At 38.1% G+C, this 16,260-nt stretch overlaps 1 protein-coding gene and 1 long non-coding RNA gene across 2 annotated transcripts in view; both read right to left on the bottom strand.

Annotated features, from left to right (window-relative positions):
• Positions 1–5,869, bottom strand: part of PIP4P2 (phosphatidylinositol-4,5-bisphosphate 4-phosphatase 2) — a 53,115-nt gene extending 47,246 nt beyond the window's left edge. Inside the window, exon 1 of the mRNA XM_046641661.1 lies at positions 5,735–5,869. Within this exon, the coding sequence (XP_046497617.1) occupies positions 5,735–5,840 (106 nt within the window). The 5' untranslated portion in view covers positions 5,841–5,869. The remainder of the gene's footprint in view (positions 1–5,734) is intronic.
• Positions 5,870–6,920: 1,051 nt separating this feature from the next.
• On the bottom strand, positions 6,921–16,233 carry LOC124228054 (uncharacterized). The gene is made up of 4 exons (XR_006885625.1): positions 16,124–16,233; positions 15,910–16,011; positions 8,860–8,965; positions 6,921–7,359 (listed from the first exon to the last, which is right to left on the bottom strand). It is a non-coding gene; the product is annotated as an uncharacterized LOC124228054 (long non-coding RNA).
• Between the last annotated feature and the right edge of the window lie 27 nt (positions 16,234–16,260).

The following is a 16,260-nucleotide window of genomic DNA, read 5'->3' as shown; positions in this document are numbered from 1 at the left end:
CATGTCCGCGCCCAGGATCCGAACCAACGAAACACTGGGCCGCCTGCAGCGGAGCGCAGGAACTTAACCACTCGGCCACGGGGCCAGCCCCAAATTTACACATTTTTTAAAAGTGGAACAAAGGTAAAAAGGAAATGACAATGCCTTCTTAAACACAACTATATTTCATAGGAAATCTAAGTGTGTTTCAGAATAAATGAGTATTAGCTGCTTCGTTGACGTCACGTTGCTTCAAGGTAATTTTACAATTAAATGTATGTTAGACTATTACATTAGATGTAAATGAATAATGCTTCAATTCTTTAAAAAAGAATTCGAATATAAACATATATAAACAACTCTTACTAAGGTAGGTCACTAATGACCTCCATGGCACTAAGTTCAAAAGACATATTTTAGTCCTTATCTTATTTGCTCTTTCTTGCAGCTTTTGACATGTCTGACCTCTCCTTATTTCTTGAAGTATTTTCTTCCCCTTGATTCTGCGATAATACAGTCTCCTGGTTTTCCTCCTACCTGGCTAAAAGCTACTTATCAGTCTTTTTGTAGGCTCATCTTCCCCTAACTGCTCACTGAATGTGGGAGTTTCTCAAAGCTTTGTCCTAGGTTCTCTCCACCTCTTATTCTTTCTCCCTAAGTGGTCTCATAAGGAGTTTCTCAAAGTTTTTCACATTTTGGTAAACAGAGAAAGTGACAACATTTGAATAGCTACTCAGAGCTGGAGGCCACTGGCCTGAAGGCTTCTGCTGCTCTAAGGACTGAGGAAAATCAATGTCTTAACACATATACATTTCATTTTGGCACATCCCATGGCACACTGATGGGGCCTTGGGAAGCTCTGAATCAACATCCATGTATTTAGTTATCACCGATACGCAAATAACACAATTTACATTTTCAGCCCAGGCCTCATTTCTTAGCCTACATCAGTAGATCCAATTGCCCATCTGACATCTCTTCTCGGATATTTGAAAGCATCTTAAACACATCATGTCTAAAACTAAGCTCACGATCTGTGTTCCCTAAAACATGGTCCTCTTCTGTATAATTTGTCTCAGTGTAGGCAATCACACCATTGAGTTTTTGGAAGCCAGAATTCTAGGAGATATCCTTTCCACCTTCCTCTCACTCCCACATCCAATCTATCATTAAGCCCTCTTCAGTTTATTTCCTTTATATCATCTCGTCTTTCCACCTCTACCACCATCTGAATCCAAGCTAATCATCATAGTTTATCAATTTGCCTGAATCATTACAGTTGCCACTCAAGTCACCTATCCTCATCCATTCTAGCCTCCTTTTTAATTCATTCTTTAATCTATAAATACACTGATTTAAAAAATAATAATGACAATAAAGACCTAACTAGATTATCCCTTGCTTAAGACAAAATTCTTCAACATGACCAACAATACCCTGCATGGACTGACTAATACTTATTGTTCTGGTCGTCTGTTGCTGCAGAACAAATCACCCAAAACTTAGTGGCCTAAAACAACAATATTAACTCTTATGATTGTTTGGATTGTTCAGCCTCAGGTGGGTGGTAATCAACTAGAATCTATCATGCAGGTGCAGTAAGAATTTGGCTTGGGTTGGAGTTTTCTGAAGGCTCAACTGGGCTGGGCATCCAAGATGGCTTCTTCACTCACATGTCTGACAGCTGGTCCGGCATCACTCTCTCCATGTAGCCTCTCCATGTGGCTAGTCAGGGATTTCTCAAAGCATGGCAGCCTCAGGGCATCCAACTTCTTACATAACAAGTTATTCTCCCCAGAGACCAAGGCAAAAGCTGCAAGACTTCCTGTGACCTAGTCTCCAAAGTCATTCAGCTCTCTTCTATCTTATTCTACAGGTCAAAATTGGGTCACAGGGTCAGCCCAGATTCCAGGAGAGGACCTACCCAAGGATTTGAATACCAGAAAGCATAGTTCTTAGGAAAGGGTAGAGGGTCATTGGAGAATGTCTACCACACCTACCTCTCCAATCCCATTTTGCATTCCCTAATGCTTTTTCCATTTTAGCCACATTGGCCTTCTTCAGTTCCTTTTTCTTACCATATTCTATCCTGCTAATGGCTTTTGCACATACCATTTTCTTTGCCTCAAATGTTCTTCCAATCCCCCATTTGCCAAGTTAACTACTGCTCAACTTTTAGACCCCAATCAAGTCTCAAGCAAGACTTTCCTGACTTCCTTAACCAGCTTAAATCTTTTTATTATATACTTTCATGGCGCTGGATACATTTCCAGCATTGTCCTCTTCCCCACTGCACTTCACATTTATTTGTATGATTATGTAATTTATGTCTCAATAGCCCCCACTAGACCGGAAGAGGAGCCATGTCTTTTTCCCCTCCTACACACAGAACTTGGCTAGTACTCAAATATTTGTTTGCTGAGTGAATGAGAGAAATTAAGTAAATCAAAGTGTCTGTCTCTATATAAGAAAGTACTTTTTTCCCTTTAGAATTATAGTGAAGTATATAATCACATTCCCATATTCAATACATAGATAATTAGACAACCCCAAGTATAAACCGGTTTTCACAAAGGAAATCTCATAAATTTAAAGTTCATATTCTTTTACCATATCCTACCTATAAAATTAGGGAGTGTATTAAAAAAACAAATATATCCAAGTTGCGTAAATTTTGTGATATTTCTTCCAATCTCCTTTCAAATGAGCCTAAAATTGTCTTTGATTTTAATTTCCAAGCCTTAACAAAAGCTGACAAGTGTACCAAATGGAGCATTGCAATGGGAGAGGTGATTTCCTACTTGGCAGGAATCCAGTACTGACAGGAGAGGCCATTAGAAGCATTCCACTTAGAGACCCAGGTGGAGTGTTACAGACAACACATAATTCTCATTGTGCTAAAATCAGATGCAAAATACTAACTGCTCCTCTCTACATTATCAGTAACCTGGCCAGAAATAAACACTTCACCAACTTTCAACCTGAAACGGAATACTTCATCTTGGGGTGGGAGCTAACATTCCTTTTCTTAGAAAATGATGCAAATAGCAAAGGGTTGGACTAGAGAAAACATTTGCTAGTTACAGCTATTTTTTTTTAAATAAAAATCTGAGTATCATAAACCAAAGTTCATTATCAAAAAGTGTATTCTAGGGGCCAGCCCGGTGGCACAGTGGTTAAGTGTGCACGTTCCACGTCAGCAGCCTGGGTGCGGACACGGCACCGCTTGGCAAGACAAGCTGTGGTAGGCATCCCACATATAAAGTAGAGGAAGACGGGCACGGATGTTAGCTCAGGGCCAGTCTTCCTCAGCAAAAAGAGGAGGATTGGCAGCAGATGTTAGCTCAGGGCTGATCCTCCTCAATAAATAAATACACAACTAAATACATAAAAAGTACATTCTATTTCCAATCCTTTGAATCTCAGGCTTCAACTCTACTTGTCAACTAGTGAAAACATGTGGTCTAGTGGCAGAGTGTTTCTTACAATCCGAAATAATTTAGCCATGTATTTCCTTACTCTTTCTCCCACTACAACATGGGGTGCATGAGGACATGGGTTTCATAAGGCTCATTAGCCTAGAGCAGTCTTGGCACATTGTGCAGCGCAATGAACTACCGAGTGAGTGAAGAGCGCTGGTCTAATAGAATCCGATCTTGTGTAGTAGTCGTAATATTTATAAAGATACCTATTTTGTTATTTATTTAGGAAAAGATATTCTGTCAAAAATGCAAATAAAATGTCTTTACTTCTCATTTATGCTTCTTGCTTCCTAGGTATTATGCCATACGAAATGAGTGTTTTTAATTATTCAACCTGTCTCATTCACCAGTTAAGAAAAAAATGTATGCTATTATAAGGCAGAAAGAGCTTTTCGCTAAACCATTGAATTTCTCTGGTTGTGAGAAGTTTTCCGGAATGAAACTTCTTTTTCTCGGTGGCTGAACTGGAACTTGTACCTTATTGTATAGTTTAAGGAGCTTTATCAGATTCAACAAATATACGGCAAACGATAAAGAAGTCTACAAGCAGATCCATGAGTATGGCCATTTTTTTCTTCTTCTCCTCCTGCCCAAAGCCCCCCAGTACGTAGTTGTATATTCTAGTTGTAGGTCTTTCTGGTCGTGTGAGTATGACCACTTTTGTGAAATAATTAAGCCATTAGTTGACTAACATTACAAAAACATAGATGCAGGATAGAGGGCATGAAAATGGTTTACAGGACAGTGGCTTAAATCCAAACTCTCTCTTAATAAATCGTCAAATTTTTTGTCTTAAAAGGGTGACTTTATGAAGGTGAAACATTCATTGACAAGTATTTAAATCTATTCTAGACCAAAGAACTTAGATAAGAGTAAATTATTAACAGGAAATTTGCCCATTAAAGGAAATTCTCCCCCCTGGCGTTCTCTGACACAAGTTTAATGCTGACCAACAAAGACGACTTGTGGATTTTCTGTAGGTGAGTCTCTGCTTTATTTTGCACCTTATTTCTCAACTCATAAATCACACTGAATTATTCACAGCTAAATATCTTCTTCCTTTGTCCTGGTTCTTGTTAAGTGTGGATTAAAACTACATTGTTGCTTTTTAAGTTGTGATGGGTTCAATGGAAATTTAAATATCAGACAAGTTCAACCTGCTTTACAGCTGCTCCAATTTCTGACTTGAACTTGGAAAAAGTTGTATTACAAGAGACATGATCTGCCCATATTATCAAAAGCATTAATGTTTGCCTCGTTGGGTTTTTAAATTTCTCTCACATTCAGCCAAAAAAAGAGATGCACTTAAGCTACATTTGCAAGTGCCAGATTTGACCGATCTTTTCAGTACTCTAAGTGGTTTCTCAAAGTCTTGCCTTCCATTTTCTACAACTATTGACCCCATCTTATTTTGCCTATAAGAATCAACTAAAAAGCTTAGAACAAAGACAGATCTTTGAATAAACTGAATAGTTTGGTAAATAAATCCCCTTCTTCTTTCTCCAAGTCCAATTTCCATCAATGGGATTCTATCTTGAGAAGAAAAGTAAATATTTATTCTACTATTACAGTATTAATTTGGGTTACTTTTTAGAAGTCATTTTCAACTTCACCCACATATGCATCAAAAATATCCCATCTTCCCTTCTATTTCTCCTCATTCACAGCTAAAATTAACACATACTCCTTACAAGTAGGAGGAATAAGAAAGGGCAGGAATTTCAGACAAATTAGGAATATTGATTAACTCTATTCCTTTTGGTAAAGCAATTCCCCTATTGAACAGACCACTGGTGGATGAATGGTAGGACATGCCTATTTTTCAAGCTAAGCCCTTTCAAGGACAGATGCCAAGGTGAGCAGTACTCTGGGTTTCTCAGCAACCTGAAAGGATTTGTGAATGATTGTGATAGATTTGCACCACCTCCCAGCTGCATTTAACGGCTGCTCTAAAACAGAAAAGCCCAGCTTGGAAAATTCATGTCACATCCTGCACCCCTGAGTAAGAAGTGGTGAAATACACACAGGCACATACACCCCACACTCACCAGTGGGTAAGAGGGGGTGAAATACACACACACACATCCCATACCACACCAGAAAGCCCTGCGGTGAAGCTCTCAAGCAGGCAGGCTCTGCTTCGGCAAGCACAGTCAGCATCCTTCTCTCCCAGCCCAAGTGAGAACCTCTCCTCCGCCTCGGAGCTAAAGCTCCCTAGTCTTTTACATTCTAGGCTTTTCTTTGCAAAGTAGAAAGGTCTATGCTGGCCTTACCTCTGGGGCTGCTTTCTTTTAAGTACGGTGGAGCCGTGGGAGTGACATTTCCCGAATGGGATGCTGACAGCAGAGGCGAGCGTTCGTCCACCCCGTCAGCAGCCATGACTGCGGCAGCGGCGGGGCCGGGGAGAGGCTGAGTCGGGGGTTGCGGCTCCAGTGGAGGTGGCGGCTAGTGCGGCTGCCGCTGCTGCCGCCTCCGGGAGAGCCTGGGAAGTGTCACAAGGCAGGAGGCGGGTGGGGTGGGGGGAGGGGAGAGTACGGGACCGAGAGGCCAGGGAAGGGAAGTGCGCTGGAAAGAAAACTGGGGGAAGGGAGGAGAGAAAAAACCCAGGAGAGGGGGCGGAGGGGAGACGGGGAGGAGCAGGATCGCTGGGAACACTGTGGGGCCGACTAAGAAACGCGGGGAAGAGAAAGTGCGAAGTAACCTAAAGGGGGGTGGGGGCAAGCGGGAAGGGGGGGTTACAATTCTTTTTCTCTTTGTATTTTACATTTCCTTGACTAAGGAGAAGGGTAAGGAGCAGCCTGAAAGGGGGTAAGAGAAAAGGCCTGTGGCTTGATTACAGGAAAGCTACAGGAAACACCTATCTCGAGTTCAGCTCCTCGTGGGAGGAGGAGGACGTTTTGCTGTCAAACTTTGCAGCAATTATATGAGGAAAGCTCATTCCTAGGGTTATCGATTCCTTCATGAGGATGCTTCTTTTAATGAAATTATTTTCACTATCTGTCGTTTAAGAGGAAGTAGACTTTTGCATGAGTGGTGCCATTCCCTGCTTTTCCGTGTTAATTTTTTAATACCTGTTTGGCTCTCTAGTAACAGCATCTTATTGAAATGATGCGTAATGTGTTGGCTTTTACAAACTTCATTTTTCAAAATAGGTTGCCATTTTAGTTTTGTTTTTGTACTATATTGTCCCTAATATATATACAATAATGAAGTTTATGAATAATGTAAGACAATAGAAAATTTTTTATCGAGAAAATATTTTAAAATAATCTTTCACATGTAAAAGAGAATTTAAAACAAGCTAGGCACAGTTCTTGTCTTCCTTTCTGTGTTTATTTTTTTTCTTTTTTGGTGGTTTGCTAACGTGATTTAAAAATCAAAGTTTTGAACACGCCCAGATAAAAATGCAATAGGAAAATAGTCATGGCCTCGAACAATAATTTTTCTGCAACGATTATCTGAGTCATTCGACAAGCATTTATTTCATGCTTACTGGGTCAACAAAGATGATGAGGGCATAGTCTTGGTCTTCAAGATGCCTGCAAGGTAGCACAAACCAAAAATGGGGCCGGTCATCTTAGCTGTAGATTTAACGGGGCATGAGGCAAAGCACATTTTACACATTTGAAACCACTTCTCATATTACATTAAGAAGGGTCTTCATTTTGCTTTCTGAAGATACTCTGTCTTCTGAAAAATCCATTTAGGCACCCGATGGAAATCCTAACGGAAAATCAAAGCATAATGTCTTCTGTTGTGCAGCGCCATCTGTGGGTCAGTAGTGTCAAGGAACAATACAATACAGGATCCGCATATGAGATAATCCAAGGGTATTTATAAGTCTCCAGAACCTGGAAGGTTCAAGATCTGGACCTGAGGGGTCAAGATGTAGCTCTCCCTGCAAAAGTGAACAGTTTCCAAAATGAACAGAAGTGTTTTTACAGTTGCAGCCTGGAAGGTATTGAGTTAAAGAAACTTTTAAGAAGATTCAACAAAACCCTATTACTCTAGTAATCATGTCCCCTATCACACTCTTTTGTAACAGTTTATTTACGTTTTCATTACCCACCTACCCACTACCCCTAACTGACTTTGTGAGGTCAGAAACCATATCTATCACATTCACTATTACATCTCCAGTATCTAACACAATGCCCGGCACATTAATAAGCACGCAATAAATATTTGCCAAATAAATAAACAAATAAGTGTATGAACAAATCCTAGACAGTCCCAAAATCTTACTAAAACCAATTGTTAGCAGGAAAAAAAGAGCATTTCTTGACTTTTTGATGAAGTTGACAATTTGCCATCTGACTGACCAGTGTTTTTATTGTTCCATTATATCTTTACAACTAGGGTTTCTTTAGTGCCCAGATAATAAAGATCAGTATAAAGGGTTTTTTTTCTTTCTTTACTTTCTTATACATCTTCTCTATCCATTTCAGAACTCATTTGAGGGTGATACAGCTAATGGCAATTACTTTGCTTACACTATAAAAGGTAATGGGTATACTGAGATTATATTTGCAGCAATGTCAAGTTTCACAAAAAGTAAAAAACTTTTATTAGATGAGTATTACTTCATGCCAGTTTAAAGATAATACTATAGTTCATGACTACTCAATAAGTGTTAAATAATACTCATCAATCCAAGGCATTTTATGATTATGATATTTTGCCATCTCTATTCATGAGATGAGCTAATGTGTCTTTTGGAATAATAGTACAATACAAACAGATAATGTGTGAGCTAGTAAGAGATATATCTTACTACTTACTTAAGCTACTTAAGCTCCAGTTATTTACTACTGAGTAATAATCCACACCCAAATCTAGTGGCTTAAAACAACACATTTTGTTATTTTTCATGATTCTCTCAGTCTCGCCTGGACTTAGGCAGCTGCATTCAGCAGGCAGGTTTTCTGGGGGCTGGGGTCAGCTGAGACAGCTGGGATGGCCAGGCGTCTCTCTCCGTAGTCTTTCATTCCAGGCTTCTTCACATGCCTAGGAGTTTCAGAGCAGTATTCTAAGAGGGTGATTGTGGGAGCTATGACACCTCTTAAGATCTGGGCTCTAGATCTCAAATAATGTCACTTCCACCACATTCTTCCACCTCCTTCAGACTGCCTCCTGCCCAAAGAATGCTGGGGGCCCAGAGGCTGCTTTACAGCATCAAAGGAAGTACGGGGACAACAGAGGAATAGAGTCCATCTCTTCATAGTGGTGGCGATGTCACATTGCAAAGGGGTGTGGGCCACAGGAAGGCATGATTCATTGGAGGCCATTATATAGCAATCTACCATAGTCTGTCCCCTGGCCACGATATCTCTCTCACAAGCAAACTACACTTACCCATACCCAAGGCCCCAAAGTCTCATTTAATCATCAAAGTCACCTTTGTGTATCTTGTCATCTAAATCAAGTCCAGGTGCAGACAAAGCTCCTCAAGTATGATCCTACAGGTTTAGCTCCTTGGGAATAGCACCTGTTGATCCAGATGGCTGTGAACTAAAAAGACAAATTATGTGTCCTCCTCATCTCTGCTCAACCAGTCCCCAACATTTAATGGTGAAACAGGAACAAGATAACAGCAATAAACACTCCAATTTCATAAGGCAAGGAGTAGGGGATAATGTGCATTCAGAATGGAAGGTACATAGCATACACTGAACCACAGAATTCTGAAATCCAGTTGGGCATATGTCACCAGTTCCCTTGGCCCTTGAGCCAGGAAATGCTCCTTTATTGAGACATAGTTCTGCTCCTGGTGTTACTTGGTTTCCCCAGCTATTACTTTCTTTGGCTCTTGGCCCTGCCACTCAGTCCTTGCTTTTTCATTAGAAATGGCTCCTGTTTGCAGCTGAGAAGTTTTCCCAGCCTGCCTCCTGTCCAAAGAAAGTTGGAGGCCCAGAGGCTTCTTTTCATTTTCATCTGTCTCTGTCCATTTTAATCTAAGTTGATACAACTCTCTTAAAAACTTTGTAGGATTCTTGTGAATCTAATTGGGGTTTACCTTATGCCCCAGAAGACAGAGATATAATTTTTTTTTTTGAGACAGGTATCTCTCTATGTTGGGCCACTTTTGAGATCCTTTAGATTCTGAGAAGCTCTTGTGTCCATCTAAGGAAGTCTCTAAGTCACTGCCTTGAATATTTCAGAGGTCTTAAGGAGTTTTATAGCTATCCCCTTGATTTGAATTTTATCCTAAGGCCATTTCTTACATTAAAAGTCTTTTGCTAGATGGAAGACTGTCTTGAGTCCTCTATATTTCCTCTACATTCTGTTGTAAATTAAATGTTCCTTCCTTAGTTCATCTCTATAGTTGGCAAAATAATGCTCCCCAGAAGATGGTCACAACCTCATCACTGCAATCTGTGAATATTTTACCTTATATTGCAAAAGGGACTTGGCAGATATGATTAATGAGTGCAGACCTTGATATGAGATGATTATCCTGGATTATCCAGGTAGATGAAACCTAATCACATCTGTAAAAGCTGAAAACCTTGCTGGCTATGGTTAGAGATATTTACAGAAGAAGGAGGAGAGATTCAAAGTATGAAAAGGACCCCCACTATTGCTGGCTTTGAAGACTGAGGAAGGGGAACAAAGAGTATAAGCAGCCTCTAGAGCTGGAGATGACACTCAGCTGACAGAAGGAGGAAGGGGGGATTTCAGTCCTACAACCACAAAGAACTGGATTCTACAAACAACCTGAGTAAGTTAGGAAATAGATTTCCCCTTAGAACCTCGGGGCAGGAACACAGCCCTCCTGACACCTTGGTTCTGACCTAGTAAGAGCTGTGTTGGATTTCTGATCTATAGGGGTTGCAGGGTGGGCATAAAGGGCAAAGGGGCACATAAATATGGTGGCAGACAAATAATAATGTACAAGTGAAATTTCACTATGTTATAAACCATTATGACCTGAATAAAAATAAATATTATTTGAGTAGACTGACTGAATAAATAAATCAACCACACTTTGTTATACAGTTCAAAAGTCAGAGTTATTTAATTTATATGAAGAGAGAACAATTAAATAATAAAAATTTATTTACATATTTGGTAACCATAATGGTTAACAATTTTGAGCACTTTCTATGTACTAGGCACATATAAACACTTGGTAGGCATCACTCTACCAAATCCTTGAAATGATTCTATGTAGTAAGACTATCGCTGTCCCATAAGTTGTCCAAAGAGTTAGTCAGCTGTAGAGTTAATAAGGGGAAGAAACATAAAGTAACCACATTCTGACTCCAAAGTCATCTTTTAATCATTAAATTATTATTTGATGTAAATTTTTATTGAAGAACAACAAGCCCACAATAAATTTCTAAGAAACAGATAGTGCTTTGTTTTGGAAGATAACACTGGTTTTGGACCAGTTAGGTAACATAAAAGAACAGAATTATAATGGAATTAAGACCTTTTGGAACTCCAAGTATTTTTGGAAAAGTTGTACAAAGAAAACACAAGAATCCAGAATAAGATGAGAAACTCACCTTAATGAAAATCAATGAAAAGCTGAGTACTCAGAATCAGGGAAAGTCTATCCAGAGAAGTTATTTCCCAACCTGTCTGTTATTAGCATGATTTGGGGAGATTTAAAAAAAATATACCTGCTTGGTCTCAGTAGCAGACTTTCTGGGAGAGAGACCAAGATATCAGTATTAGAAGCAAAACTTATCAAAACAAAACTCTTTAGATGATTCTAAAGTGCAGCCAGATTTAAAATTTCTGCCTTAGATTATTCAAACTGAGCTCCCAGAGACTCCACACAAGTGCCTCCAGTTTAGTGAAGAGTAGGCAGGATTCCACGCCACTCATTCCTTTCAGTCTCATTGGCTTCATTTATATCTGTGTCATGTATTTGACTTCTGCATTAAGATTTCATTTGAAAAAATAGTTTTGTAGTAAAAGATAATTCAAAACAGATGGTTTTTCATCCTCCTATCTCACTTTAAAATAGGAAACTGAGGCACAAAGACGCTAATAGAAGGCTGCCGCAAGATATGTTGACTTCAAGAATACACTGCTATAGCTTTGATAAGAAACAAGGAAGATACCTAGAGATGAGGTCCAAGGCACTGGATGCTAGAATACTGCTGCACTGCCACCCAAGACATACAATAAACATCTTCATAGACAGACTAATCAGTAGTGACAGCTGAAATAACAGGGAAAAAAAGAGCCCACATCAATTAATCTTTGGCAATTGTTTCTAGTTGGTGGAAAATAATTTGCATCCAGAATCCTATACAGGAATATAAGAAATGCAGTATTTATCTTTCCAGTCTTTGAAACTTCTTTCAGCCCTAGCAAGAAGTTGGAATGGATGCTGAATGTCAATTTAATATATCCACCACATCAGGTTCACCATGTTAGGATTCTTTCCCAAAACCACAATATTTTAGCAATGGGCAAAAGAAAAGAAATTATCATGAAGGCAGAAGAAAAATGACTTAGCAAAAAGGATTTAGAAACAGGCAAAGAGAAAAAAAATGAGAGATTTTTAAACTTTGCAACTGAAAATATATGAAGAAAATGAAATACAATATAAATTAAGAGACAGACTAGAAAGTTAAAAGGCCAAAAGAGAAAGTTGTATAAAGTGTTTCTTTTCATTTACTGATATTCTATTAGTTGCCATTCGGTAAAACCTCATCTCAACCTGGATCTCAAATAACGTTACTTCCACCATATTTGTCTGTCACCATATAGATGTGCCCCTTTACCCTTTATGCCAACCCTGCAACCCCTATAGATCAGAAGTCTAACACAGCTCTTACCAGGTCAGAATCAAGGTGTCAGGAGGGCTGTGTTCCTGCCCAGAGGCTCAAGGGATAAGATCTGATCTTTTGTCTTCTAATTATCACTGAAGGCAGGTTTGAGTCAGATATTCCCAAAACTGTATAATTTAAAGATAAAAGGGACCTTAAATGCTCTTTTATTTGCCTTTATTATTGCTAAATCATCATCCAGTCAATGCTTGCTCTACTAAAATGTTTACTGAATAACTTCTATGTGCTAAGCACTATATTAGGCAATGAGGACACAAATGCAAACAAGACAGATTTAGTTAGTATATGCTTCATGGAAGCATATTCAAGTGGAGGAAACAGAAGACAAGTAAAAGTATTACAAAGGGGAATAAATAGGATACTTTCAATAGAGAATGAATGGATCAGAATTGTGAGTGACTTTAAATAGGGTGGTCAGGGAGTGATGGCAAATCAATATTCTCAGTGGTAAGGAAGCACTATTTCCAAAGGTACGCCATTCCAGGGGAAAAAGGAAGTGTAGGAATTCAATGTACCAAAATCCAGAATGGCTTAAATGGATTATAACAGAATGTGGCATGGGATGAGACTGGAGATGGACTTGAGAGACGTATTAAGAAGTATACAACTTATTTAAAAACTACTTCAGAGGTGAAACTCAAATTCAGTTTGGATTTTATACAGATCACTCTTATTGTGAATAAACTTGAGAGGCTTGTTTTTGCAATACAGGTGAGAAATAATTCAGACTTGGACCTAGAGTAGTGCCAGTAGAACTGGAGGTAAGCAATTGCTTTGAGATTTATTTAGAAGGTAGGATTTAATGATTTGTTGAAAGTAAAGGGTAAAGGAAAGAGACTAGTCAAGAACAATACCCAGGTTTCTGCCCTCAGCAACTGAGAGGACTGTGGTGCCATTTATTGATTGTTGGTTGTAGTTTACTGCATGTCAATTATACTTCAATAAATAAAATTTTTAAAAAAAGGGAAAAAGAAGATGATATTGGAGAGTAATCAGGGCTATGACAGCAATACAGCAGGTAAAGTGATTGACAGCGCTTTTGAGATAGGTGATACACAGTTGGTGGCAGGGGGTGTCATGTAGGTTGTTGGTTAGTTGAGGCATTTCTGATAAAGTGAAACATGAATTTTGACCTGAATGATAATAAAAAGCCAGCTTTTCAAAATTGGGGAATAGTTTTCCAAGTCAAGGAATCACCTAGTGAAAAACTCCTGTGGCAAGAAGCAGCTTAATTTTTCCAAGCCAGAAAAAAAGATCAAGATGGCTGAAGCTCTGGGATTGGAAGTAGATGGGATCAGAGATGAATGCAGGAATAAAAATACGTGGGGCTTCGAGGTGCCATTTACTGAAAGTAAAAAAAAAATCCTGGAAATACATCAATGTTCTTCAAAAAAGAACAAAAAACACTCATCCCATGACATATAATGTGTAACATCCTTATTGTTGCATTTCGTAAATTATCAGAATGTGTTAGAATTTTCTTTTTGACCCAAAAGTTATTTAAGAATATTTCAAAAATTCCATGTATGTGATTTTCAGCATTTAAACTTAGTTTCTAGCCTTTTCTTGCAATGTGATCACCTGCGTTTTCTAGAAATATATTAAAGTTTTCTCTGTATCCTAGTATATGACTATTTAGAAATGCTTCAGGATAATTTGAAAAGGCAAATGAAATAAAGTAATATGTATTATACACACACATACCTCTTAAGTATTTGACTACTCTTTAAATATCTCAACTTTTCATTTACTTGATTTATTAAAGACCATTAAATGTTGAAGTCAGAGTCCAACAGTTTTAGCCATTTGTAATCTCTTCAGTTGAATGATTACTTTATTAATTTTAAGTACATAAAATGCACTAATTTTAAGTAAACTTTTTTGAACATATATATACATCAGTAAAACTACAATTCACATCAAGATGTTGAACATTTTACATATAAATGCCATGTTATTTCCCCATTAAGTCTCTTAAATGTTACATCGGGTAGTGTTTTAAATATAATTTGTTATAGCTTGAATTCTAATAAAAATGTTGCTCCCTATATCTATGACTGATGGTTTACATTATTTTTAAACTCTTTTATCCTTTGTTTTATACCAATGTGAGTATCCAGGGTTACAGACTGATTTTTGACCCAATATGAATCTTTTTAACAGGGATATTTAACCAGTTTATGAGTGTGATGGCTCACCTGTACCTCTGTCAATCTATTTTATGCTAGTTTTAATGTTTCCTTGCTGTTTTTCTTGGTTTCACCACCTCCTCTCCAATCCAACAAATTGGAATATATATTCTATTTTTGTCTGTAACACTATCTCAACGTCCAATTTACTTCTAATGAACTATTCCCTGAAGCAGTAACTACTGATTTTCCCTAAGCAGGATGTACATAAAACAAGGTTTTAATCCACTACTTCCCCAACCAGTGATTTGGAAATTGTCTTTTTATATTATCAGTATTAACACTATGAACTTGCTACCTTTTCCCCATCTATAATTAAAAACAGGGGAAATAAATCTGTACTGTTTTCCCATTTTGTCAGATTAATATTTGGAATGCCTTTACTCTATGTGTCCTGTCCACAGTAACAAAGCCCTTTTAATTTACTAATGTTTAGCTTAAGAAAATGCCTATCTTTATGTACACTGCATGCTAAAAATAAAACAGCATTTATTTCCTTTATATACTGAACATTTAGCATGCCTTTTCAGTTTAAAGTGACATAAACTGAAATTTTAGACCCAAGTTACAATGTATTTTTGCGTTTAGTTTTATAACCCTACGTATAACAAATTTAATCCTATTTAACTAGTTTTAACACTTACCACTAATTTTTCATACAATTGCCTCCCTACTCTTGAGTTATTTTAATTTACGTTCTCTGATGACTGCAGTAAATCATTTACCAAATTTTTCAAGGATGGTAGTTGGGTGATATACTTTCTTAACCCTTGCATATCTGTGAATGTCTTCCAGTTGCCCTTATACAGAAACGCTAACTCGGCAGGATATATAATTCCTGGCTCAAAATTATTTCCCTTAAAACTCTGCAGATATTGTTCCATTGTCTTCTGGCATTTAGAGTTGCAAGGGAAAAATCTGAGGTGAGCCTGACTTTTCTCCCATTATAGCTAACCTGCTTTCTCTGTCGGGATACTTCTAGAATTTTTTCTTTATCCTTCCAATTTAAAAACCTCACCAGCATATGTCTAGGTGTTGCTTTCTTTTCCTTAAATTTTAACGGTACCCTGTAAGCTTTTTCTATTTGCAGATCTAGTTCGTTCTTCAACTCCACAAACTTTTATTCAATTAGTTCCTTAATTATTGTTTAAGCTTCATTTGCTTTGTCCTCTGCTTCTGGCATTCCTCTTATGAGTAAATTTTATCTCCTGGACTGGCCCTCTAGATTTCTCTTCTTCTCTTTTCTTATTTTGATTTGTTTTCCCTTTTTTCCGGCATGTTGTGAGAATTTGTCTTGTTTTGCATTTACTTCAGTAATTCGATTTTGTGCCTCATCAGGCTTGCACATTTCTGTCATCTCTCTCAACTCCCTGATACTTTTCAAGTGCTCTGACATTAGCCTCTTTATCTTTGAGCATATGTCTTTTAAGCTCCTGTATTATAACATACTCAATCCTTTCTCTTCTGTTTCCACCGCTATATCCGTTTCAAGAGGCGGCATTTTTCTCGATTACTTAGCTGTTTCTTTCTTCTCAACTGCGGTATTACAACCTTGAAAACAATAAAGAAAACTTAATTCCCTACCGATTGATGGATTCAACCCAAAGATTCCCACTGATAATTATTAACGGTTTTATTAACATGTTCTATTTTTCTTTCTTACCTAACAACGGGACCAAAAGTGAAAATTACAGGACGTCTTCTGAACCGCTGAACAAAATAAAAAGAACATTTAAAATAGTTTCCTTTACGTCATCTCTGCGCGCCTCACCCCACGGCCAATAGCCTGGTGCGTAGCTT

The sequence above is a fragment of the Equus quagga genome, chromosome 16, assembly GCF_021613505.1.
Source record: "Equus quagga isolate Etosha38 chromosome 16, UCLA_HA_Equagga_1.0, whole genome shotgun sequence".
In the NCBI taxonomy this organism is placed as follows: Eukaryota; Metazoa; Chordata; class Mammalia; order Perissodactyla; family Equidae; genus Equus; species Equus quagga.
This window is presented reverse-complemented; position numbering and strand designations above follow the sequence as displayed.